Source organism: Lissotriton helveticus, chromosome 8 (genome assembly GCF_964261635.1).
Source record: "Lissotriton helveticus chromosome 8, aLisHel1.1, whole genome shotgun sequence".
Lineage (NCBI taxonomy): Eukaryota > Metazoa > Chordata > Amphibia > Caudata > Salamandridae > Lissotriton > Lissotriton helveticus.
Genome location: NC_136069.1, coordinates 212,374,514 through 212,400,924, shown reverse-complemented (window position 1 = coordinate 212,400,924; position 26,411 = coordinate 212,374,514). Strand labels below are relative to the sequence as shown.

Here is a 26,411-nt window from a genome sequence, read left to right as displayed (position 1 = left end):
ATTTATATGTAGATAACTTCTACACTGGTGTGCGGTTGTTCAAGGAATTGGCCAAAGTGGGCACTGTTGCTTGTGGCACAATGCGCTGTAACCGTAATGGTTGCCCAAAGGAACTTGTTTGCAAAAGGCTTGTGCGGGGACAGTCTAGTGCGAAGTGCGCAAACCTGTGTGCATTTTAGATTACAATAAGTATATGGGTGGTGTTGACAGAGTAGATCAGAGGTTGGAACCTTATGCTGCTCTTCGAAAGGCTTACATTTGGTACAAGAAGTTGGCTATCCATCTTTTCCACTTGGCATCCTTTAATGCTTTTGTTGTGTTCCAGAAGTCTTGTCCTGAGTCGAAGATGCCTTTTGTCAAGTTTCAGGAGTCTATAATAGGCAGCCCTGTACTAGTGGAACAGGCAAGTGTTCCTAGATTTGGAGTGGTGGAGGATGTGGCTAGATTGAAAGATCGGCACTTTCCTGAATACATTCCTCCCACATCCGCAAGAGACTTTCCGACTAGAAGATGCAGAGTCTGTTGGCGAAGAGGCGTGCGGAAGGAGTCTCGTATGTACTGCCCTGACTGTCCTTCTAAGCCTGGATTGTGTGTGTCAGCTTGTTTTAAATCGTACCACATGCAAAAGAAGTTTTGGGAGTTTTAATGAGCTGTAAAGTGAATTGCCTCGTCTGTATCCTGTAAAAATGTTTAGTTTGTTTCAAGGATTGGCATTAGTGCAATGTGTTTAGTTTTAGAATTTGTGTTAGCTGATTTGTAGGTATTTCCATTTGTTTAGTGTTATTTTGAAAAAAAGAATTCTAAATGTGATTGTGGTGTGTGCAGGCTGGTGCTTGGATGGCGGTGTGCGTGGACTTGCGCTTGGCTGGTGGTGTGCATGGACTGGTGCCTGGCTGGCAGAGTGCATGGATTGGTGTTTTGCGGGTGGTGTGTGTGGATTTTTGTTTGGCTGGCGGAGTGCATGGTTAGGTGGTTGGCTGGCGGTGTGAGTGGATGGTGCTTGGCTGGTGGAGTGCAAGGATTGGTGCTTGGCTGGTGGTGTGCGTGCACTGGTGGTTGGCTGGCGGGCTGCGTGGACTGGCCCTTGGCTGGTGGTGTGCGTGGAGTGGCGCTTGGCTGGTGGTGTGTGTGGAGTGGCGCTTGGCTGGTGGTGTGTGTGGAGTGGCGCTTGGCTGGATGGTGTGCGTGGAGTGGTACTTGGCTGTCTGTGCACGGAGTGGTGCTTGGCTGGCGGTGTGTGTGGAGTGGCGCTTGGCTGGATGGTGTGCGTGGAGTGGTACTTGGCTGTCTGTGCACGGAGTGGTGCTTGGCTGGCGGTGTGTGTGGAGTGGCGCTTGGCTTGCGGTGTGCGTAGAGTGGTACTTGGCTGTCTGTGCACGGAGTGGTGCTTGGCTGGCGGTGTGTGTGGAGTGGCGCTTGGCTTGCGGTGTGCGTGGAGTGGTGCTTGGCTGGTGGTGTGTGTGAAGTGGTACTTGGCTGTCGGTGTGCGCTGAGTGGTGTTTGGCTGGCGGTGTGCATGGTCTGGTGCTTGGATGGTGGTGTGGGTGGACTGGCGCTCGGCTGGCGGTGTGTGAGTAGTTACTATCTGTTGGTCACTACACACACTGCTAGTTGAGTGACACTCCATGCAGTCCATCATTTTGTGTAGTTGCAGTGTCAGAAATGTGGGCGTTACAAAGTGATGGGCCCTTGAATGGCGCTGTCTGCTGGTGTGAGTGTTGTAATGTGATGGGTCCGCGGCTGGCGGTGTGAATGTTTTGTATGTGTCACACGTACGAAAGGTGTATGAATGGCCTGTAAAGAGGTTGGTGCCTTGACGTGGCTTTACAGCTCACGAGCTGTGAGTCAGTGGTTCAGTTTATCATACTTTTAATTTATACGCAGTGTATTTCATTTTTGTGAAATTACTTGCGAATACAATTGTATGTACTGAATCATCACTCACCCTCGTGCCAAATCCAACCAGTATGTGTGTGTGCTTGCGGATTAGATGGCTGTGCAATAATATTTGTCTTTTTTCTCTTTCTGAAGTAGGGTGTACCTTGTCCCTTTTTGTGAATGTTGTAATGTGTTGCTTTTCCTTCCGGATGGTGTCAATGGTCTGGTGTGTATCAGGTATGAAAGGTGCGTGAATGGCCTGTAAAACGGTTGGTGCCTTGTCGTGGCTTTACAGCTCACGAGTTGCGAGTCACTGGTTCGGTTTTTATGCATTTATTTATTGACAGAGCATTTCATTTTGTTGAAATATCTTGTTAATAAAATTTTATGTACTGAACCATCACTCGCCCTCGTGCCAAATCCAACCTGCATGTGTGTGTTTTTGAGGAATAGATAGCCGTGCTTGAATTTTTGACTTTTGAGTAACTCAGTTAAGGTGTACATTATAGCTATAAATAACTTACTAATGTCAATGTCAAAACCACCAGCTTTTGCAAGAGGGGTTACCTGGGTTGTTGGCCCCGTGCTAGACGGCTATCTAGGGAAACCTACCAAACCCACACATTTCTGAAAAGTAGACACCCGGGGGCTTCCAAGGAGGTATGGCTTGCGTGGATCCTCCAACGTTCCTTTACCCAGAATCCCTTGCAAACCTCAATTTTTGCTGAAAAAAATCAGTTTTTTCACACTTTTTTTGTGTGGGAAAGCGTGGCATCACTGGGCTCACACAAATTTCCTCCCACCCAGCGTTCCCCCAGGTCTCCCGAGTAAAATGATACCTCACTTGTGTGGGTGGGCCAAAGGCCTGTGACTAAGGTGAGGTGCTTAATTTGTCAATCCTAAACACTACAATTTTTAAAAATTCATTTTTAGCCTGTTCTGCTTTGGGGCACCCACGCAAGTGAGGTATCATTTTACTCGGGAGAACAAGGGGAACACTGGGCTGTAGGACATTTGTGCCGGCACGAAGATCCCAAGCAGAAATGTATGAAAAAGTGTTTTTTTAACCAAATTTTAAGGTTTGCAGGGAATTCTGGGTAGGTAAACCTTGGGGGACCCATGCATGCCATACCTCGCTGGACTCCCCCCAGTGTCTAGTTTCCAGAAATGTGTGGGTTAGGTAAGTTTCCCTAGATGGCCGCCGAGCCCCGGGCCAAAAACTCATGGAAACCCCGTTGCAAAACCAGGTTGTTTAGTGATAGGTTATTTTGATGTCGCCTCCTTAGGTTTGGGGCCCTTGCCTGTCGCGGGTCCTTGAGCCACCCACGCAAGTGAGGTACCATTTTTTTCGGGAGACCTGGGGGAACGCTGGGTGGGTGAATATTTGTTGATCCACGCAGATTCTAGAACTTTCCACCACAGAAATGTCAGGAAAATGCGGTTTTTTTGTCAATTTCTTAGCTTTGCAAGGGATTCTGGGTAACAGAACCTGGTGGGAGGCAGTCGAGTCACCCCATCCTGAATTCCCCTGGGTGTCTAGTTTTCAAAAATATATAGGTTTTGGGAGGAGCTACGTCAGCGAACAAGATGGCTGCTTAGGCTCCCGGCTCCACCGACCTCCGTATCCCGCCGCAATATCCTGTACATTATCCTGATTTTACGCCTAGCCTCTGTGTACATGAACTGTTCCACACTCCGATGGTAAAATCCGGGAACTTTTATCGGCTGGTTTGACGAAGTTACATCGAGTTGAAGATTGTGGCCTACTCCAGCGGTGAAGCCGGGGCCTCGAGTACTTTCACAGCCGGGCTGCAGTGCAACAACATCGGCCGGGAGACCCAGGCTGGGTCTGGTCAATTGGAGTGGAGGCTTTGTTTAAGCCCGAATTTGGCGGCGATCGTTTCTATTGCTCAGCATCGATGGAGGAGTGACTCTGCTTGCTGTTGGCTGCGGGTCCCCGTCCCGCGGATCCGGTATTGGGCCCGCCGGGGTTCGGTGAGTCGAGGTCTCTGGCCTGCGGCCTTAACCGGGTTGACCGTGGCTGCGAATAAAGACTGGTCACCCTCCGCATCTGCACGTTCGTGATCCTGATTGTCCCCCCTGAGGATGCCAGATTCACCCGGGGAGGTGATTGTGATTGGTGTTGGGTGTGAGATTATGGATCGAACGGTGCTTGAGCCATCGCTGAGGTCAATATTGGCAGAAATTAGGGCGTTTCATTCACATGTGGATGTCTTATTGTGCAAATTGGACACGCGCCTATCTGAGATGCTCCTGGTGGAACCGGACCCAGCCTTACTGTTGGAACAGCAATCTGCAGCCATTCAAACCGCGGCCATTTTGACTCCGTGCGAGAACCCCGTGAGGAAGCAAGTATTGAAACCATCGGATGGTGCCCTGGAGGAAGGTGTTCCTGAGGTCGTCGGTGTATTGCCGAACCTTCCACCACTATCGACTTTGGAGGTATCGAAAGGCGTTCCCTTCCCGGAGACTTTTGTTCTTGACTTTCCATTCATTTTGTGGTTGTCTTCTCCTTTCTTGGTGACTTTACGACTCCTGGGCAAGATACATTGGGACTGTCCATCTAGGAGGGAGAGTTCTTCTGCGTCTGAAGTTCTTGTGGACTCACTGCCTACGAATCGCCATAGATTGATTCTTGATGACTCCCTTCTCCTCTATTACTCCTTTGTGTGCCTTTGGGTCTCGCTGGGGGGGGTTCGTGTGCTGGTTCGGAAGGGCCAGGGTTAAGATCAACTAGGTCGGGACGGGTTGGAGTGGCTTTTACGGGTGTTCAACCTGCAACTGTTTGATCTAAAAGGCTGGGCGGTGTATTACGGTGCCCCCTAATTTCTTCTATAAGTGTTGTCATACGTTGGTCTTTTAGTGAAAGGGGGTGTCTGTTTCTGGCGGGGGGACTAAAGGGGCTGGGAGCCCAAACGGATAAGCCCTCCTCCATTCTTTTTCCTACTTTTAGGGTTTTAGGTATTAGGGGCGACAGGCACGCTGCTAGTGGGGTTAGGCTGTAGCCATTTGCAGGGGTGCAGGGTGGGGGGTTGGAAAAGGGTTTTTTATTTTGCCTTTTTTATTTCTATGGCCTTTTTCTTTCCTTCCCTTTCTCTTCCTTAAAGGATCAGTATAGCTTGTGAATCATTCGGATCCTTATCGTGTACTTGTATTCAGTGCTTATGCTTTTTATGATATCCTGATTCCCGGGTGGGCAGGCCCTGTGATCTGGCGCTCAACATTGAATGTATATTGTATTGTCGTTTGCATCGATCCATATGCTTTGGCGCCAATGTTCCATTATATCGGTTCTTACGTGCATATTATATCTCTTTCCCTGCCCCCCGTATTCTTCTGTTTGCTTGTATGGCACCTGATCCTTTCTTAAATAATATAAAATGGAACCTCTGTCTCATCCTGGGACTTAGTTGTGCATTCTAATACAAGTTCTATCCTGAATCGCTGCCGGACCTCAGGGTTGTCGGCTGATGAGCTGTGTCGTACTGTGATATAGGGGGTCTTAATTTTGTTTAGCGGCCGGCCCCTGCGGTTGTAGGCCCATGCTTGTATTTTTATTGAATGCTGCAATAGAGGTTTTTCCACAAAAAAAAAAGAACGCTGGGTGGGTGGAAATTTGTTGATCCACGCAGATTCCAGAACTTTCCACCACAGAAATGTGAGGGAAATGCGTTTTTTTTGTCAATTTCTTAGCTTTGCAAGGGATTCTGGGTAACAGAACCCGGTGGTAGGCAGTCGAGTCACCCCATCCTGAATTCCCCTGGGTGTCTAGTTTTCAAAAATGTATAGGTTTGCTAGGTTTCCCTAGGTGCCGGCAGAGCTAGGATTCAAAAACAAAAGGTAGGCTCTTTGCCAAAAAAGGGCACGATTTCACTGCGAAATTGAGGTGCGACCACGTTGCGTTTTGCGCTGTTTCCTGTCGCAGCCACTAGGCAGACCCAGGCAAGTGAGGTACCATTTTTTTCGGGAGACCCGGGGGAATGCTGGGTGGGTGGAAATTTGTTGATCCACGCAGATTCCAGAACTTTCCACCACAGAAATGTGAGGAAAATGCATTTTTTTTGTCAATTTCTTAGCTCTGCAAGGGATTCTGGGTAGCAGAACCTGGTGGTAGGCAGTCGAGTCACCCCATCCTGAATTCCCCTGGGTGTCTACTTTTCACAAATGTATAGGTTTGCTAGGTTTCCCTAGGTGCCGGCAGAGCTAGGGTTCAAAAACGAAAGGTAGGCTCTTTGCCAAAAAAGGGCACATTTTCACTGCAAAATTGCCGTGCGACCACGTTGCGTTTTGTGCTGTTTCCTGTCGCAGCCACTAGGCAGACCCAGGCAAGTGAGGTACCATTTTTTTCGGGAAACCCGGGGGAATGCTGGGTGGGTGGAAATTTGTTGATCCACGCAGATTCCAGAACATTCCACCACAGAAATGTGAGGGAAATGCGTTTTTTTTGTCAATTTCTTAGATTTGCAAGGGATTCTGGGTAACAGAACCTGGAGGTAGGCAGTCGAGTCACCCCATCTTAAATTCCCCTGGGTTTCTAGTTTTAAAAAATGTATAGGTTTCCTAGGTTCCCCTAGGTGCCGGCAGAGCTAGTGAGGTAACGGGTTTTTAGGAACCCGTTGGTGCCAGGGGATAACACCCGAAGACCTCTGAGTTCTCCCTTGTTCCGGACCACAGAAACACGGAGTCTTCTAGTCGCAGTCAAAGATCAAGTTTTATTGGCAGCTACCAAGTAACACGTGTCCCAGAAGTACACCACACGGATAGTAGGTTCTCGGGAGACTGTTCGTTTTTACAGAACCAGCCTTCTCCTTATATACAAACATAATAGCTTCGAGCAAGAATTCTTGAGTTTATGATATGGCTATACACATATTTCTACAATAATACAAAGAGCGAAGTCATGTAAGCAAGCCCACATTTTAGATGTCCAGTTCGTTGATAGATTACCCAGTTAGGCCCGGAACTCCCATCAGATATCGATGAAACCTCAATAAAGAAGGGCACCTCCTAGTCATAAAACTGGCCATAAACAAGGAACGTGGACAGGTGCATGTTTGCAGAAAGCATGGTCTGTATGTAGTGAATGGTTTGTGGAATGTTATGCATTGATGCTATCGTATTCGGCCACTGGGCGAGGAGCTGCCCAAACAGGTCTGGCTGAAGGCAGTGGAGTCAGTTGGGACAGGTCAGGGGGAAGTCAGGGAAGGTGGACGTGTCCTTTTGGATCAAGCTCGACCTTTAATTGACTTATCATGAGGGCAAGGCACAAGATGGATGCCGCTTACAAAATGGAGCTTAAAGGGTCGGAACGGAAACTAGGATTTAGGGGTGTTGGCAACCTCCGATCATGACGCAAATGCATAGGGATGATGTCCTAGTCATTATCGGTTCGTCGATACTAAATTCGTCATGGTATGTTGATGTTTTGTGACACGGGTATTGGACCTCGATATCGGGATAACAACAGGGTCCAGATTTTCAGAACCACAGACCCTCCTTTTGCCCTTATGTAAGGCAATAACTCACGTTAATCTGAGTCAAAATCGGTATGGAGAAATTCGTGGAGATGCTGCTGTAGCATCATTCTGTTACTCCGTTCGTCCCTTGACACAGGCTTCCGTACACACGAAGTAGCACAGAGGCCACATAGTGCAGGAGCGCACTGTACACATAGGCAGAACATAAACAGAAGTGCTAAGATCATCCCAATGAAGATCAGTGTTTTCCATCCCCAGCCGGTGATCAGTTCCCAGAACCACCCCAGCAAGGACCAATCCCCTTTCTCAACGTGAAGGGAACCAGATATTTCATGTAGTTTAGAGATGGCCTGGTATACTGTCGGCGCATTATCAGGGATGAATATACAACAACTGGATTGGATGACTCTACACACACCACCACGATCGGCGAGTATGATATCTAGGGCAATTCGGTTCTGAAGGGTCATAAGTCGATCCGACTGAAGCTCGGTTGTCAAATTGCCTAGGGCTTCGGCCGTTGTAATCACGGTGGATTCAACTATCCTCGATAACTGACGAATATTCCTGCTGTTCACCATAGGACCCCAAAATGGAAGAAAACCCTTTGCAAAGTCAGCGAATTCCTGACCCGCGGTGTCGTCTTTACTCACGACACCCCTAGCTGTCCTTGTCCGATGGTAATCTGCTCTGGCCGTGTAGGTGGGAGGCAGCAGAAATGAGATGAAACATGTACCTGAGAAGTCAGGGGGCAACCACGTGTAGGCTTGGTCGTGGCAGACGAAATACGTGCCTTTGGCTGCTAAGAGTATAGGGGAAGTTCGGGAAGCGAACACATATGTTTCTGTGCAAATGCTCTTTCCTAACTGTGCCGTGGGATCCCTACCAATACCCTGTAAACATAAATGACCTCGGTGGGGCACTACCCAAACTGGGCGGGATTTCTTTGCTGCCTGGCTCTTGATCAGATAAACCCCATGTTTGGTCACGTTCCAACGGGTGTAGGGACTGAGTTCATCTTTGGGGATTGTCAGATATGTGTAGATATCCCTACTCATATTTCTTATCCCTGCAATTAGTGCCTTGTTACTGGAATCGCTCTCAGTGGAACGGGTCGGGTATGGTTCTAGGGCGAATAGGAACATGGTCTGGAAAGCCCACAGAGAACCATTAATAACTGAATGGCAGAATGAAGTATGGGATCCCCTTATCGGTTGTATGTGGCATGAGTCCGCATATCCAACAGTTCGAGGTGTTCATTATGGACTGGTGTTGGTGTAGAAGTTGAATGAAAGAGTTATTTACAAATTCGAGTCTTCGGGCAGACTCGTGTTCAGGTAGAGGGTGAAAGTAGTGTGGAGAAATAGTAGGAGGAGGTGGTGGCTGGGTGTCATTCAAAAAGGTAACTTTAAATACGAATAGAGTATAACCAGTCAAAAACACAACTATGCTACATGACATTAAAACACATATTATCAGGAATCTTCTTTTTGGACAGTATCGTGCATAACTGTTTTTCAAAGTTCGTGAGTCTGATAGGTCTCTCTACCCTAGGAAACTCCATCCTCTAGTTGCTGCCCGCGGTGGTAGATTGATTCTGCCAGGGAGCGCGCTCTGTTCAGTCCGTGGTAACTCCCGTGGACCAACCAGAACCGTGGACCTAAAACTTCCCCAGTTGCACTCCCCAGACTTCAACCGCGACCCTAGCAGCAGAACCGGATGGCGGTTCGAAAATCAAAAATGAGCAAGTTCCCTGGGACGAGAGAGCTGAAAAATCAAAAATAGTTCTTAGGGGAAAAGAAATTTACATTAGTTTGTATTTTTATTAGTCTCTTTGTCTAGACCGTAGGTTGTACCGTCGTTTCCCAGGTACGGTGTGGTCTTCAATCAATGTCTCGGGTTCGGTAGTGTCCAATTGCATAGACGGTGACACAAGTCCTTGTAAAATATGATCACTCTCCTTTTCGGTACTAGTTTCTTTCAAACGTGCATGGCTGAAAGGGATGAAGCGAGGTACGGATTCTGTCTCAGAGTCGGCAAGTCCTTTATTGACCCACCGGTCGTAGGGAAGGGGCAGAGGGACCCGTTTACAATGGGTCCCATGTACCCAGTTCTTTTTGCCTTCCACCCGAACGGCAGATCTCGTGGAAAGAAGTACCAGGTGCGGTCCGGTCCACCTCGGTTGTTCGTTGTTGGTGCGCTGGAAGTTCCGCACCAGGACCCACGTGCCGGGTTCGATGAGGTGGCCTGGATCGTCAGAGGCTGGCGGAGAGGAACTGCGAACCTGTTGGTGTAAAACACGTAATTTAGTTGTCAATCCGCACAGGTAGTCAAGCAGTACGGGGTGTTCTATTTCACTGAGTTTCTTTGGTCTTGTCACGCCCCAGACGTTGGCTGGGCGGCCAAACACTATCTCGTGGGGGCTAAGTCCTAATCTGGAATGGACAGTCATTCTGGTCGACAGGAGTGCTAGAGGCAGGGCGTCAGGCCATTTAAGACCTGTACTGGCTTGGATCTTGGCTAATTTCAGCTTTAATGTGCCATTGTAGCACTCTACTAATCCAGCTGATTGGGGGTGATTTGCAGCGTGGAATTTTTGGTGTATGCCTAGACACTCAAACACTCTCTTCATCACGCATCCTACGAATTCACTTCCGTTATCACTCCAGACAATTCTAGGCATACCGAATCTCGGGAAGAACTCTTCGACAAGGGCTTTGGCAGTTGATAAGGCGGTATTGTCCTTAAGGGGGTACGCTTCCACCCACCTGGAGAAGGCGCAAACAACGACGAGCACATACTTCAGATTGTTGCACCGCTCCATGTGGATGAAATAGAGCTGCAGAACCTCGAATGGGTACGTTGGAGGCGCAAAATGACCAGCTGGAGTTGGGGTTCCCCTACCGGGATTGTACTTTAAACATACCATACAGTTTCTGACCACATTCTCTGCATATTTTGGGATATTACTATTCTGCCATACTGGGGCCAATAGTTTACATATTCCTCTCGAACTGATGTGTGCAATTCCATGAGCCATCGTTACTACTGCAAGTACGTATACATTAGGTAATAGCCATCGCTGGTGTTCTGATAATTCGACCCAACAACCATTCGAATCTAATCTACCTGTACTTTCTCTCCATTCATTCACCTCGTTCTCAGTGGCCTCGGCTTGTATTGATTTCACGCTGTCAATGGTGTCCTCACACATTCCCACATCAGCAATCCATCTAGCGGGACCCACAACATACATTCGACTCATTGTGTTCCTTGCAGTTTCTTTCGCAACCTCGTCTGCAAATGCATTCCCGCGGCCAACATCATCCTGAATCTTTTTGTGTGCACTGCATTTTATGATGGCAACTTGTAGTGGCAAGGTCAGTGACTCAAGGAGCTCATTAACTAGCTGACCATGTTGTATCTTTGCACCATGTGACGTAAAGAACCCACGTTCACGCCACAATCTCCCAAAACTGTGAGCCACACCAAAGGCGTATTGGCTGTCAGTGTACACATTCACTCGCTTTCCTTTCGCCAACACACATGCTCTGGTAAGTGCAATAAGTTCTGCGGCTTGTGCAGAATTGTGGGAAATACGCGCGGTCTCTATAATGGTGTGTAATGTCGTTACGGCATATGCTGTAGTCGTATCACCATTCGGCAACTTGAAGCATGAACCATCAACCCATAAAGTATCATTGCATTCGGGAAGGGGAGTGTCCTGTAAGTCTACTCTCCCTTTTGTCTCTTCTTCTGTCCTAAAGCAGCAGTCATGGTTATCAATTTTGTCTGTGTCTGTTTCTGTCGGGATGGGAAGTAGCGTAGCGGGGTTGAGTGTATCACACCTCTTTATGTGGATGTGACTTGCTAGCAGTGTAGGTTCGTAACTGAATAGTCGAGCGCTAGTGAGGTGTTGTGTCTTTGTCCTATTTAGCAAAATGTCTACTGCATGCGGAACCATAACGATCAGAGTATTATTCATGACTAATCCAGCAGACTGTCGAATGCAGACAGCTGCTGCGGCGTTGCTCTCAGACAACTTGGAAGGGCTTTAGCCACAGGATCTAGAGTTGCCGAAAAATACGCGCATGGGCGCTGTTTGTCCCCAAAGTATTTTTAAGACTGATAATGCACAACCTTCCTTTTCGTGGACATATAATGTAAAAGGCTTACTGTAGTTGGGGTTTCCCAACACAGGAGCCGAACATAATGCATCACGCAACTCGTGGAAACTCGTCTGACAATCTTCAGACCAGGGCATAGGATTGGGCGTGTCCTTACAGAGTAGTGTCAGCAAGGGTTTAGCTAGTAATGAGAAATTCGGTATCCATTGTCTACAGTACGATGTAATGCCCAAGAAGGCTCGAACCTCTCTCTGTGTCCTTGGGGCACTTAGTTCTGCCATTGCCTGTATTCTTTCTGGTGTCAGTCTCCTTCCCTCCTTCGATAAGATGTGACCTAAGTAGGTTACGTCTTGTCGACAAAATTGTAGTTTGGAAAGAGAGACTTTGTGCTTCATGTCACATAAGTGATGCAATAATGACAACGTGGCTTGCTTGCAAATTTCTTCAGTGTCTGCAGCGATCAGCAGATCGTCTACGTACTGAATCAAAGTTGACCCATCTAGCAGCACAATTGTGTCTAGTTGTGTTTTCAGAGCCTGACTGAATATTGATGGGCTTTCGCAGTAGCCTTGAGGAGCGCACTTGAAGCGGAAGCTTCGTCCTCCTAAATTGAAGCCGAAAAGGTCTCTACTCTCCTCAGCAATCGGGATGCTGAAGAAAGCGTTCTTCAGGTCAATCACCGAGAACCAAGCTGCTGAAGCTGGAACCATTGTCAATAAAGCAGTAATGTCGGGGACAACTGGAAACTGTGGGATAACTACCTTATTTACTTCTCTGAGGTCAATCACAAACCTATACACAGGGGGCTGTGAAGGATCAGTACGTTTTAAGTCTGGCAAAACTGGACTGTTACAAACGTTACCTGTTGTTTCTTCGATAACATCTTTATCGATCAGATCATAAACGATTGTTAACAACGCCTTTTCGCATTCGCTAGATATTTTGTATTGGGGAATACGTGGCAATCTAACGTTGGCTTTCAAAGTTATGACATACGGTGCTATCTCCAAACGACCGACATCATTAGAACCATTAGCCCAAAGTATATCAGGAAGTGATAACAATTCAGTTGGAATATTTTCCTTTGACAAATACATTGGAGAAATTACTTTCTTACCTAAAGTAAGTTGTACTCCCAAGGGGGAACAGTATAGAGTCGCATATAACCTTTTTAGCAAATCCAAACCTTCCAACTCGCATGGGCCAACAGAAAGTAATATAGGACTAGAGATCGGATTTCTAACAGGGGCGCCAGAGAAACCTACTGAGACATTCATTTCGCCAGACAAAGGTGCGCCAGGAAGTTTCGAGTGCATAATAGAACTTTTTATAGCACCAGTATCCAGCAGAAATGGCTCTGACACTCCTGATGTAATTACCTCGACATAAGGTCCATTCTGATCTACTGGAACTGAAACAACTCCCTCTCTTTGTCCATGGCTGTCCTAGCAATCGTTACCCTCATTTTCGTGTTCGGTGTAATAGTCGTCAGCATAGTACTGAGCTGACTTAGACGATGCATTATTCTGTTGGTGAAAGCTATTCATGGAATTCTGAGACGGAAAAGAAGCTGTGTTCTGGGAGAAATTTCCACGGCCCCTACCTCTAGGGGCATGTTGAACACCTCTTCCCCTTACACCTGAAACACCGTTCAAGCGTCGCGCAAGAGCCGGACAATTACTTTTGAAGTGACCCTCTTCCTTGCAATACGCACATTGATTCGGGCCATACGGAACACGCTGATGGGGAAACTCGTTTCCTTGCGCGTTTCTCGAATACTGCTGTTGTTGCTGATAATTGGGCTGACTAGCCATACGAGGCGGATAGGCCTGCTGGAGAAGAACTTTAGTTTTTAAATCTTTTGTCTTTTTGTCTGCCTTATCTAGCTCGTCTTTGCGCCTATTTTCATAGTACTGGGCTGTTGCTAAAATCTGCGCTGACGTGGAGACAGCCCAAGCACTTTCTGAATCTTTTAGTTTAGTACACAGTTCAGGAAGCAAATTATGTACAAATTTGTCTACGAACAATCTTTGGCCACCCTCGGTAGCCATATCCTGACCACTATGGTCGGTGAAAGTTTCCTCAAATCTCGTGAAAAAGTCAGACACATTTTCATCTTTCTTTTGCTTGCACGCAGAGAGTTTGTCCCAGTTTACGCGTACTTCAGGCATTATTGTCTTCATGTACGCTAGAATTCTACCGGGAAGTTCAGCTATTAACGGCTCAGGTTTAAAACCACCGACTTGTCTAGCATCTGTAGTTGTAATGTTCGCCCACGAGTCACCTAATTCTTGGTCATGATCCGTATGACGGATTTTACTCCATAAAGGATGGGGAACAACGTTCCCAAACAACATGTCTATATCCGCTAAATTCATTATACATGAGCTTGCAGTTTGCGACAACTCCTTATAATACCCAGTCGGGTTTTTACGGGGATCGGGTAGTGTCTGCTTGAGTGCTAAAACTTCGGATCTTTTCCAGGGGACATGTACCCATACACGCTGGAAATGAGGCGGAATTGGCGGTACTGCATTTGCATCGCCTTCCCTCCAAACCGGAGGAACCTCTCTCATGGGGTACTGTCTCGCTCTTTTCCTACTAGATGTACCACATTCAGATGATGACCCAGAATTACCACCCGTACTTCGAAGTGATAATAATATCTCAACTGCTTTTTCAACATCGGGACCTATGATCATACCCTCCCCAAATTTAAATCGTACACTACACAACTCTTGCTGGTTGCTCTTCTGACCATTATCTTCCAAATCCTCACACAGAAAAACACACATCTGCTCAAAGACGTATCTTTGCGTTGGTTCATCCCATTGACGGAAGACATTCATGACAGACTCTACATCATATCTCGCTGTATCCATAGCCCAATTCCGTGCTAACTTATTCAATGACTCCCTTTCCTGATAATCAGGCATTTGGCTTCGTAATTGTCTTCGTTCCGTATTAGGGGTCGTTTTAGGCGACCGAAAAAGTGGTGAAGGAAAGTTAGTAACAATGCTGGCCATTTTATGCCAGACGGAAGGCGAAAGTGGAGGAATAACTGGTGGTAGAACAGAGTCACGCAGAGCAGAAACAGAAACATTCGTAGAACGAGTATCAGAGAAAATAGAAGGTGCGCTAGGTGAAGTTGTAGAAGGAACAGTAGGAGAAGTAGATGTGATCGATGAGCCTTGAGGAGGCTGCACCAGAGAAACAGGAGCCAGCTGAAGAACAGCTGGTGGGTGCTGTAAAGGAGCCGGTATAACAGCTACCAGAGGTGCAACTAAAGGTTGCGGAGGTGCTGTGGCATTTTGTGCATAGGGTGGTGGCGAATTTAGCAAATGCGCCATTAATGGATCTTTTTCGCGCTCCTTTACTGTCTCTTGCTGAAGAGATGGTAAAACAGGATAGCATTTATCTATTGCCATTTTACGTTGCCTGTGCAACTGCTCACTCATTTGATCTTCTTCGTTGTCTTTAAATTTTATCGCGGCTTGCATTACCGAAATACCTCTTCCTCTCTTATTTTTCTTTTCTAATTTAATTTCCTTTTGTTTGGCCTCTTTACGCCATAAACGGAAAGAGTCAAACATCGCCAGCCGGGCTTTCTTCTTGAACAATTTGACCTCTAAATTATCTAACATTTCTGAGTCAAAACTACCATATTGGGGCCATTTTAAAACACCATCCTTGCGGGTGTATTTTATCCATGCTTCATTATATGTGATAGGACCTACGCCGTGCTTTACATAGAGCTCATATGTTGGAGTTCCAATTGGAGGAACCGGACAAGAATCCTCTAATCAGGAGTCCTTACTACAACCAAGACAAAACAAGTTTCCAAGTCTGCTAAATCCAGGCATCTTCGCTCACTAGTCTAGCTTCAAACTTCAAAGGATGATCTATTACGATACTTCTCGTGAATACACGAGTCCTTCGGCTTTGGGGCTTGCAAGTACCAAATCAAAGCGTATCTCAAGGATACCAAAAACTAAGGACAAACTAAGGACTGGGAGACGCTCCACTTATACTTAACTGAAGTATTTGAAGATCTGTGACGTCGCTAGAAGACTCGTCTATCGTTTCGCTCTACCAAGGATCACTGGGTCCAAAACAAGGCAATAGTCAGGGCAGCAATCCTTCGTAGCCGTCGGGACGCGGGGAACCTCGCAGCAAAGACCTTCGGAACCACGTCGACATACAGGGGTCGCTGAAGTGGCTGGCCGTCCTCCGGAATTTTCACACGAAGCTCCTCACGAACATCTGGCTTGGACCGTCGCCGCTTGATATCGCCCCGAGTTGGGCACCAACTGAGGTAACGGGTTTTTAGGAACCCGTTGGTGCCAGGGGATAACACCCGAAGACCTCTGAGTTCTCCCTTGTTCCGGACCACAGAAACACGGAGTCTTCTAGTCACAGTCAAAGATCAAGTTTTATTGGCAGCTACCAAGTAACACGTGTCCCAGAAGTACACCACACGGATAGTAGGTTCTCGGGAGACTGTTCGTTTTTACAGAACCAGCCTTCTCCTTATATACAAACATAATAGCTTCGAGCAAGAATTCTTGAGTTTATGATATGGCTATACACATATTTCTACAATAATACAAAGACATCGAAGTCATGTAAGCAAGCCCACATTTTAGATGTCCAGTTTGTTGATAGATTACCCAGTTAGGCCCGGAACTCCCATCAGATATCGATGAAACCTCAATAAAGGGCACCTCCTAATCATAAAACTTGCCATAAACAAGGAACGTGGACAGGTGCATGTTTGCAGAAAGCATGGTCTGTATGTAGTGAATGGTTTGTGGAATGTTATGCATTGATGCTATCGTATTCGGCCACTGGGCGAGGAGCTGCCCAAACAGGTCTGGCTGAAGGCAGTGGAGTCAGTTGGGACAGGTCAGGGGGAAGTCAGGGAAGGTGGACGTGTCCTTTTGGATCAAGCTCGACCTTTAATTGACTTATCATGAGGGCAAGGCACAAGATGGATGCCGCTTACAAAATGGAGCTTAAAGGGTCGGAACGGAAACTAGGATTTAGGGGTATTGGCAACCTCCGATCATGACGCAAATGCATAGGGATGATGTCCTAGTCATTATCGGTTCGTCGATACTAAATTCGTCATGGTATGTTGATGTTTTGTGACACGGGTATTGGACCTCGATATCGGGATAACAACAGGGTCCAGATTTTCAGTACCACACTAGGGTTCAAAAACAAAAGGTAGGCTCTTTGCAAAAAAAGGGCACGATTTCACTGCGAAATTGAGGTGCAACCACGTTGCGTTTTTCGCTGTTTCCTGTCGCAGCCACTAGGCAGACCCAGGCAAGTGAGGTACCATTTTTTTCGGGAGACCCGGGGGAACGCTGGGTGGGTGGAAATTTGTTGATCCACCAGATTCCAGAACTTTCCACCACAGAAATGTGAGGGAAATGCGTTTTTTTTGTCAATTTCTTAGCTTTGCAAGGGATTCTGGGTAACAGAACCTGGTGGTAGGCAGTCGAGTCACCCCATCCTGAATTCCCCTGGGTGTCTAGTTTTCAAAAATGTATAGGTTTGCTAGGTTTCCCTAGGTGCCGGCAGAGCTAGGGTTCAAAAACAAAAGGTAGGCTCATTGCCAAAAAAGGGCACGATTTCACTGCGAAATTGAGGTGGGACCATGTTGCGTTTTTTGCTGTTTCCTGTCGCAGCCACTAGGCAGACCCAGGCAAGTGAGGTACCATTTTTTTCGGGAGACCCGGGGGAGCGCTGGGTGGGTGGAAATTTGTTGATCCACCAGATTCCAGAACTTTCCACCACAGAAATGTGAGGGAAATGAGTTTTGTTTGTCAATTTCTTAGCTTTGCAAGGGATTCTGGTGGTAGGCAGTCGAGTCACCCCATCCTGAATTCCCCTGGGTGTCTAGTTTTAAAAAATGTATAGGTTTGCTAGGTTTCCCTAGGTGCCGGCAGAGCTAGGGTTCAAAAACAAAAGGTAGGCTCATTGCCAAAAAAGGGCACGATTTCACTGCGAAATTGAGGTGGGACCATGTTGCGTTTTGCGCGGTTTCCTGTCGCAGCCACTAGGCAGACCCAGGCAAGTGAGGTACCATTTTTTTCGGGAGACCCCGGGGAACGCTGGGTGGGTGGAAATTTGTTGATCCACGCAGATTCCAGAACTTTCCACCACAGAAATGTGAGGGAAATGCGTTTTGTTTGTCAATTTCTTAGCTTTGCAAGGGATTCTGGTGGTAGGCAGTCGAGTCACCCCATCCTGAATTCCCCTGGGTGTTTAGTTTTCAAAAATGTATAGGTTTGCTAGGTTTCCCTAGGTGCCGGCATAGCTAGGGTTCAAAAACGAAAGGTAGGCTCTTTGCCAAAAAAGGGCACATTTTCACTGCGAAATTGTGGTGCGACCACATTGCGTTTTGCGCTGTTTCCTGTCACAGGCACTAGGCAGACCCAGGCAAGTGAGGTACCATTTTTTTCGGGAGACCCGGGGGAACGCTGGGTGGGTGGAAATTTGTTGATCCACGCAGATTCCAGAACTTTCCACCACAGAAATGTGAGGAAAATGTGTTTTGTTTGTCAATTTCTTAGCTTTGCAAGGGATTCTGGGTAACAGAACCTAGTGGTAGGCAGTCGAGTCACCCCATCCTGAAATCCCCTAAGTGTCTAGTTTTCAAAAATGTATAGGTTTGCTAGGTTTCCCTAGGTGCCGGCAGAGCTAGGGTTCAAAAACAAAAGGTAGGCTCTTTGCCAAAAAAGGGCACCATTTCACTGCGAAATTGAGGTGCGACCACGTTGCGTTTTGCGCTGTTTCCTGTCGCAGCCACTAGGCAGAACCAGGCAAGTGAGGTACCATTTTTTTCAGGAGACCCGGGGGAACGCTGGGTGGGTGGAAATTTGTTGATCCACGCAGATTCCAGAACTTTCCACCACAGCAATGTCAGGAAAATGCGTTTTCTTTGTCAATTTCTTAGCTTTGCAAGGGATTCTGGGTAACAGAACCTGGTGGTAGGCAGTCGAGTCACCCCATCCTGAATTCCCCTGGGTGTCTAATTTTCAAAAATGTATAGGTTTGCTAGGTTTCCCTAGGTGCCGGCAGAGCTAGGGTTCAAAAACGAAAGGTAGGCTCTTTGCCAAAAAAGGGCAAATTTTCACTGCGAAATTGCAGTGCGACCATGTTGCGTTTTGCGCTGTTGCCTGTCGCAGGCACTAGGCAGACCCAGGCAAGTGAGGTACCACTTTTTTCGGGAGACCTGGGGGAACGCTGGGTGGTTAAAAATTTGTTGATCCACGCAGATTCCAGAACTTCCACCACAGAAATGTGAGGGAAATGCGTTTTGTTTGTCAATTTCTTAGCTTTGCAAGGGATTCTGGTGGTAGGCAGTCGAGTCACCCCATCCTGAATTCCCCAGGGTGTCTACTTTTCAGAAATGTATAGTTTTGCTAGGTTTCCCTAGGTGCCGGCAGAGCTAGGGTGCAAAAACTACAGCTAGGCAATTTGCCATAAAAGGGTCAATTTTTAACTGCAAAATTGAGGTGTGACCACGTTGCATTTTGCGCCGTTTCCTGTCGCAGGCACAAGGCCGACCTACACAAGTGAGGTACCGTTTTTAGCGGGAGACTTAGGGTAATTCAGATTTATAAATCAACTGTTATTACCTATTGAGTTTTCATGCATTTCTTCCTTCCCAATGAAAGACATTGTGTAAAAAAAAATATTTTTGAAAAATGACCAATAATTCTCATGCTAGTATGAGTATTCCCAATTTTGAAAATGTGCAAATATATACTGTTTCTAAACTCTATAATTTGTACCCAATTCAGAAATACATAGGTGTCTTTCATACAGATTTTTCCATGTATACATTTTCCAAGAATAAGTGCTCTATACCCAGTAAATAATAAAATACCATTGCAAGTTGCTGCTCAGTTTTTGGATCTGGGTTCGTCGGGTTCTTGGTGAAACTACAAGTCCTATATATCCCCACAACCAGGAAGGTCTACCGGATGTAACGGTATATTGCTTTCCAAGAGCCGTAAAAATTACAAGAAGTTATAGGTGAAAACGTTGAGACAAAATGCTGTTTTTTTCAACAAATTTTCACTTATTCCAAAATTTAACTGTTAGTTTCTATAAAGAAAACTTCATGGATTTAGACAAATGACCCCTTTCTGAATTCAGAATTTTGTCTACTTTTCGAAAATGTATAGCTTTCCAGGATCCATTATTGCTTTCAAACTCATTTCTACCATTAACTGGAAGGAGGTTGAAAGCTCTAAAAATAGCAAAAATAGGCTATGTCCCAGAAAAATGCCAAAACTGTGTGAAAAATGTTGGTTCTCTGACAAAAGACTGTCATTCCCTAAAAGCTGAGAAAATGGAGATTTCAGCCCCACAAACCCTTTTTTGATACCATTTGCAGGGAAAAACCAGAGGCTTTCATTTGCAGCCCGTTTTTCCAATTTTTCTGAAAAAAACTAATATTTCACTGTATTTTGCTTAATTTCTGGGACCCCTCCAAGGGAATCCACAAACCCTGGGCACCTTTAGAATCACATGATGTTGGAAGAAAAGAACGCAAATTTTGCGTGGATACCTTATGTGGTCAAAAGGTTACAAGGGCCTAAGCGCGCACTACCCCAAATCGCCAAAAAAAGGCTCAGCACAGGAGGGGAAAAGACCTAGCAGCGAAGGGGTTAAAGGACCTGCTAAACAAAATGGCAACATCACTCTTGAGGCCTAGCTTAGAAGGTGCTAGGTTACTGTTAACTAGATAGCAGACAAGATTAATGTGCAGAAGAGTCGAGAACTGATAAGTTGTGCAACTGCAGAAAAATCAGAAGGCATAATTTAAACATGGATTGCCAAAGCATAAATTACTAAAATATGAGAATTTGTTCAGAACAAAAATGAAAAGTGATGGAAGGGGAAAAGATTAATGTGCAGAAGAGTCGAGCACTGATAAGTTGTGCAACTGCAGATAAATCAGAAGGCATAATTTAAACATGGATTGCCAAAGCACAAATTAATAAAATATGAGAATTTGTTCAGAACAAAAATGAAAAGTGATGGAAGGGGAAAATCCAGACACATTAAAAGGGATTCGGTACCCAAAATTGGTTGTAGACCTGATGGGAGATCTACGAGAATATAGAGGTATCTAAGAAACCAGGAAAATTGCAGATTATTGTCTATAATGCAAAATCATTTCAGGTGAGCGATTATCCAGGAGCACAATTGCAAAAGATCAACATGCATAGACTGTCAATGGAGTTCCATGTTTGTCCTTCTGTGATTACCACACCCGACACAGAGGTAACCAATATGGCAGGACAACCAAATGCCACTAGCAAATAGGCATACCAGTACAGTCAAGTTCTTCAGTACAAACAAGTGTTGTAGAATATTAAACAGCAGATATTGCAACTAAAATTTGAATGGACACATTTGCAGAATGTTTCCACAGAGTACTGAATTAAATGAACGGCCAAAGGTCTATAACGAGACAAAGAGAATAAACAAATGTTGAGATATGGCACCACTTGGGTGCTTAGTTATTGGCAGACAGGAGAGCATCTGAAGCTGAGAAAAAAAGTGTATTATGGAACGCCTTCAAGGATCAGCCACATGAATTGGGCAATTCTTGCTACAGGCAAAATGGATCTGCTGGAAATGTACTTTGGGAGCCCGAAACAGAAAGAGACACCTTGATTTGTTTCTACGCCACAACAAGATAAAGTTGACTACTTAAGTTCAAACATTAGATAATAATGTACTACTAGCTTACTAAAAGAATAGAGTCAAAGCTTATGAAATTGATTCCTTGAAGTTGGGTAAACTCTTAGAGGGGTCATATCAGATTTTCTGATGTTATTGAATTTAAAACTTAGGCATAAAGTGAAACATCTACTGCCCTATTCTTCACTCAGGAGAGAGATTTGCATGAAAAAGTACACCAAGAAAATACAGAAGGCGATGCTAATGTATCACATGTGCATTCAGTCTCTTGTCCATTTGAGTTCAAAACAACATCACATTTTATTGATAACAATTCTATACAAACTGAGCTGGAAGAAATGAAGATGATCACTACATTTTTGACCTCACAGAAAGCTTATCAACAAGCTATAACTAAACCTAATAGAGGAAGAGGATCACAAGCTTCACACAGACCGAGAGAGACAGACATTTTGCAGGGGTCACTTAAAATAGAAAAGGATAGTCAAAAGAAAGAGACCACACTTTAAACAGTAAATGTAAGAAGAAAAAAGTTCAAAATGTGTTCTACAGTTGCCCTAACGTCCTCTGACTGATAATTAAAGTTAACAAAGACAGAAACGTCATGTAAAAATGAATACCAAAGAATAACATATATAGAACATATAACGATCTACTTAAGATTCATGCCTGGGGCTTTGCAGAATATTAAAACTTATTTTTCTCGGAGAGAGTTGTCTACCCTACACGCGCACAACTACAAAACACTTCCTACATACACCACACTGTGTTCATAAACTTTTTATCTATCCATATACTGATGTCTTATTGTAAAGCGTTCCATCTCTCATTCATTTTCTATTCAAATTCATGCATAGCGACCAAAGCAAAGTACCTGGACAACTGGTCCTCCCACGCATCAAAACTACCTAAAAAGGCCACATGACAGACTCAGCTTTCTTGTCTGATACCCACCTATAAATAGGGTGACCAACCGTCTGTAAATTTCACGGACCGTCCATAATTTGGATCTCACGTCTGTTGTCCGTGAAGATCCCTTTTATGGAAGCCATTTGTCCGTAATTTTGGAAATTGAGGAACATCACTGTTCCCCTGCCAGAAGGCCCAGCTCCCACCTCGCACTCCTCTGAGCACAAGAACAGCCCATTGTCATCTGTCTGCGGCTGATTGCCACATACAGAATGACAATGGGACAGTCTGTGCTCTTACTGCATGTGGTGGGCCTCCTCCTGCCTCATCTAGGGCAGGACATTCAGTCATGTGGAAGAAATGAACAAAAACGCCTATGCTGCTAGGTGAGAATCCAGTTCATGAAAAGGAGGTGGTGAAACAAGTTTAAAAAAAGGGTTATGGGTCTTTCACTGTCTCATCATTTTAGAACTGACGCATTTTCAATGTTATATTCAACAAAGCCATGGTTGCTGCTTTTTTATTTTATGCAACTAGCAACCATTGACATAGCCAATAGTTCTGGCTTGTAAGTGTAACACTACTTCTTGTGTTATATATCTGGATGCAATGACAGAAACAACAAATTACCAGTCAGGAGGCTCACTATGCTAAGCACAGATTTTTAGTTTAGGTGTTTTAAGCCACTCCCTTAATTACATTCAACATCCCCTTTGGAAAGATCTCCCAGTTTTTGTATCCCACTTAAAGCCCTGGAAACAACACCATGTCACAGTGGCACTGTGCATCATGCATGACTCATGACTTCCACTTCTTCGGAATGCCTAAGTACAGGGGCATAGTGAGCCCTCCCCCGCCCCACTCCTTGCGTTAGGAACTACAGCAAGGGTGAATTTCCTGACGGGCCTCTTCTGTCTACAACTCTGCAGACAAAGGCTCAGCTCATAATTAATGTGAAAAGGTGTGTAAGTGAAGGGATGGGTGGATGGCTGTATGGATTAGTGAAAGAGTGAATGAAGGAATGAAAAGGTGAATGGATGATAATGAGAGAAAGGATAGAAAGGATGAGTGAGTGAAAGGATGGATAAGAGAAAAGGTAAATAGATGGCTGTATGGGTGGAAGGGTAGATGGGCGGGTAAAAGGATGGATGGATGAGTGAAATGTTGGATGACAAGCGAGTGAATGGGTGGATGGATCAGAGAACTGATGGATGGATTGATGAATTGATAAGTGAAAGGGTGAATGGATGGACGGATGAATGAAAGGGTGGATGTAAGGCTGGATAAGTGAGTGAAAGGGAGGGTGGGTGGATAGATGAGTGAAGGAGTGAAAGGGTGAATGGATGAGAGAAAGGATGGATGGACGAATAAAGGAGTGAAAAGGTGGATGTTTGAGAGAAAGGATGGATGAATGAATGGAGTGAAAGGGTGGATGGATGAGAGAAAGGATGGATGAGTGAAAGGACGAAGATGGATGAGTGATAGGGTCAATGGATGGATTCATGAATGGATGAGTAGATGGATGGGTGGATGAAAGGATGGATGGATACATGAAAACAGGATGGAAAGAGAAAGGGAGGATGGATGACTGAAAGATTGAATGGGTGGAAGGATGAGTGACTGGGAGGATGAGTGACTGGGTGGATGAATGAGTAAGTGAAAAAGGATGGCTGGATGGGTGAATGGGTAGATGGATGAGTGAATGGCTGGATGAGTGGAAGAGTGGATGGAAGCGTGTACGGATGGATAAGGTGAAAGGATGAATAGAGGGATGGATGAGTGAAAGGGTGGATAGAGGGAGCCTGTCCCACCCCTACTGCCTCGGCCAAGAATCTGGGGGTCATGATTGACCCGCCCTGGACATGAGCAAGCAGGTTAGTCGTACCATCTCCACCTGCTGGGGCATTATTCATATCCTTAGAAGGATTAGGGATTACCTCTCTCTTCAGGCCAGGAAACAACTAGCAGTTGCTTTGATAGGCTCTAGGATTGACTACTGCAATGCATTGTATGCGGGCCTGAAAAAGGGCCTACTGCAACGCTTGCAGGTAGTCCAAAATGCCGCTGCCAGGTTCGTTTTGGACCTCCCCAAGCGCTCCTCAGCCACAGCAGCTAGAAAGCTGCTACACTGGCTCCCCGTAGAGGCCCGGATCCGCTTTAAGATCCTATGCCTGATATACAAGGCTCTGGCCAGAAACAGCCCCTCTGGCCTAGGTTCCATCCTGTTCCGCTATCTCCCTACCAGAAATCTACGGTCCTCCGGTAGACTTTTGCTAACGACCCCTCGTTTCAGGAGAGCGAAATGGGGTGGTAAGGCCTTCTCCACCTTGGCCCCTACTTGGTGGAATGCTCTTCCTCTGGAAATAAGATCACTGCCTACCCTTCAGGCTTTTAAAAGGGCCCTGAAAACTCACCTTTTCACGCAAGCGTACCTGTAGCAAAGCAACACTCTCTTTTTTTATCTCTTTCTGTTAGGCGCCTTGATACCTTCGGGTTATTGTCTGCGCATTATAAATTTTAATCATTCATTTTAATCATTCAGGGATGGATGAGTGGAACGATTGATGGATGGAAGGATAGATGATGGATAGGTTTGCAAATGGTTGAATATTGATATGGATGGGCACACAGATGGAAGGACAGAATGAATGGTGAAAGACTGAATGATGGATGAAAGAATGATTACACCTTGTAACCCTCATTATCTTAAGTACATTTCCTATAGATTGATTTTCACATTTATATGAGTATTTGTCTCTATATAATATGTGTGTGATGTAACGCATTCCGACACCCTGTCCTACTTACTTAGCACGAGTAGTACTATAAAAGAAATTAAATACACATGAAAGAGGGTCTCTGTGAAGAGGAGGGTCACCATTGGAGGGTGGTAGCAAAGCTGTACAGGGCATAGGACGTTTCCCTGGGAAGCTGGAAAGTTGGTGTTGGGGACAGTTTTGTTACCACAAAAAGACCTGCACGTTTGCTCATAGCTGTGCGCATACTGAAAAACCATGAAAGTGTCTCAACCTAATATAAACTTCTTTTAACTTGTACTTAAGTGGTTGTCTATTTACTTACTTATATACTATTGCACGACCTCTTCTGATGTGTCTGTAAAACGTACCTTTTGTCCTGAATTTTGACCTCCTGTCCTGAATGTTTGTCCTGAATGTTGACTCTTTGTCCTGAATGTTTACAATCACCGTCCAGAATTTGCACCCATGCCAGTTGGTCACCCTTCCTATAAATCTGGTTCTGCACAACCTCAGTGATGTAATAAACCACAACTCCAATTAAATATATATAATACAAGCTTTTAAATCTTTTAAATGTTTCCATCGGTTATTTTAAATGGTCATTCTGCATGTTGGAGTACATTGGAGTACATTGCCTGAATATCAGTGTGCCGTATAAGCAACAATAAAGGTTGGTGGCTGTGCCTCTCAGCTGGCAGTGGGACTTGCCACACTGCTGCATAAACTTTGATCAGTTTCTTTTTTCGTGTCCAGTCGTGTGCCTCAATGTTGTGCTTTCACATACGCATAAACGTGACAATCTTTTACTATATAGTATATAATGTTGCTGCTGGGAGCCTAGTTTAGTCATATTGAACTCAGTAGTCTAGTTCGGTGATGATCTTTTACTGGAAATATCGCTGAAACAGGCACATATAGCCGAATGCCCCTTTAATATATTGCAAGAATTCTGCAAAACAACAATAAAATCTAGAAATACATCCACCCTTTCAGAAAAAGATATCCACAAGTAGTAGGAACAGCAACGTTCATCTAGTGATAAACAATGAATAAGAGAAATACATTAAGTTATAAATTACAAGCAATAAGGGCTCAAATATGATCTGTTCGTTTATGACTGTAAACACACCTTGCAAGCTACCCCTCGCCCAGAAGGGCAGTTTCCGTCTCGCGCAGGACTTAGAAGACCAAGCAGACATTTGCTGTTTCTAAAGCGATGATGGGAGATGTAGTTCCACACGCACCAATAGACACAGAAAAGGGACTGCAGCGGTAACTCCTGAGGGTGCATGTTTTCTTTTCAATGGACCCCTTGCTGCTTGGTGTCTGTCCTTGAATATCCGAATTAGTATTCAGGGAAAATAAAATCAACACAAAAGCAATGATTACTTTTCAGTTAACAGATATACGTGCCAGGGTTTCGTGCAATTTTTTCGCAGTAAGGCTTTCAGCGAACAGTAGAAAAAGCGAAATGAAACTATTTTTTCAAGTGCTATATATAATACGCC

At 45.4% G+C, this 26,411-nt stretch overlaps 1 protein-coding gene across 1 annotated transcript in view; it reads right to left on the bottom strand.

Moving 5' to 3' along the window:
* DNAJC28 (DnaJ heat shock protein family (Hsp40) member C28) overlaps positions 1–26,124 on the bottom strand; it is a 48,320-nt gene extending 22,196 nt beyond the window's left edge. The window contains exon 1 of the mRNA XM_078655958.1: positions 26,033–26,124. Coding sequence (XP_078512084.1) covers positions 26,033–26,102 — 70 coding nt within the window. The 5' untranslated portion in view covers positions 26,103–26,124. The remainder of the gene's footprint in view (positions 1–26,032) is intronic.
* Positions 26,125–26,411: the final 287 nt, after the last annotated feature.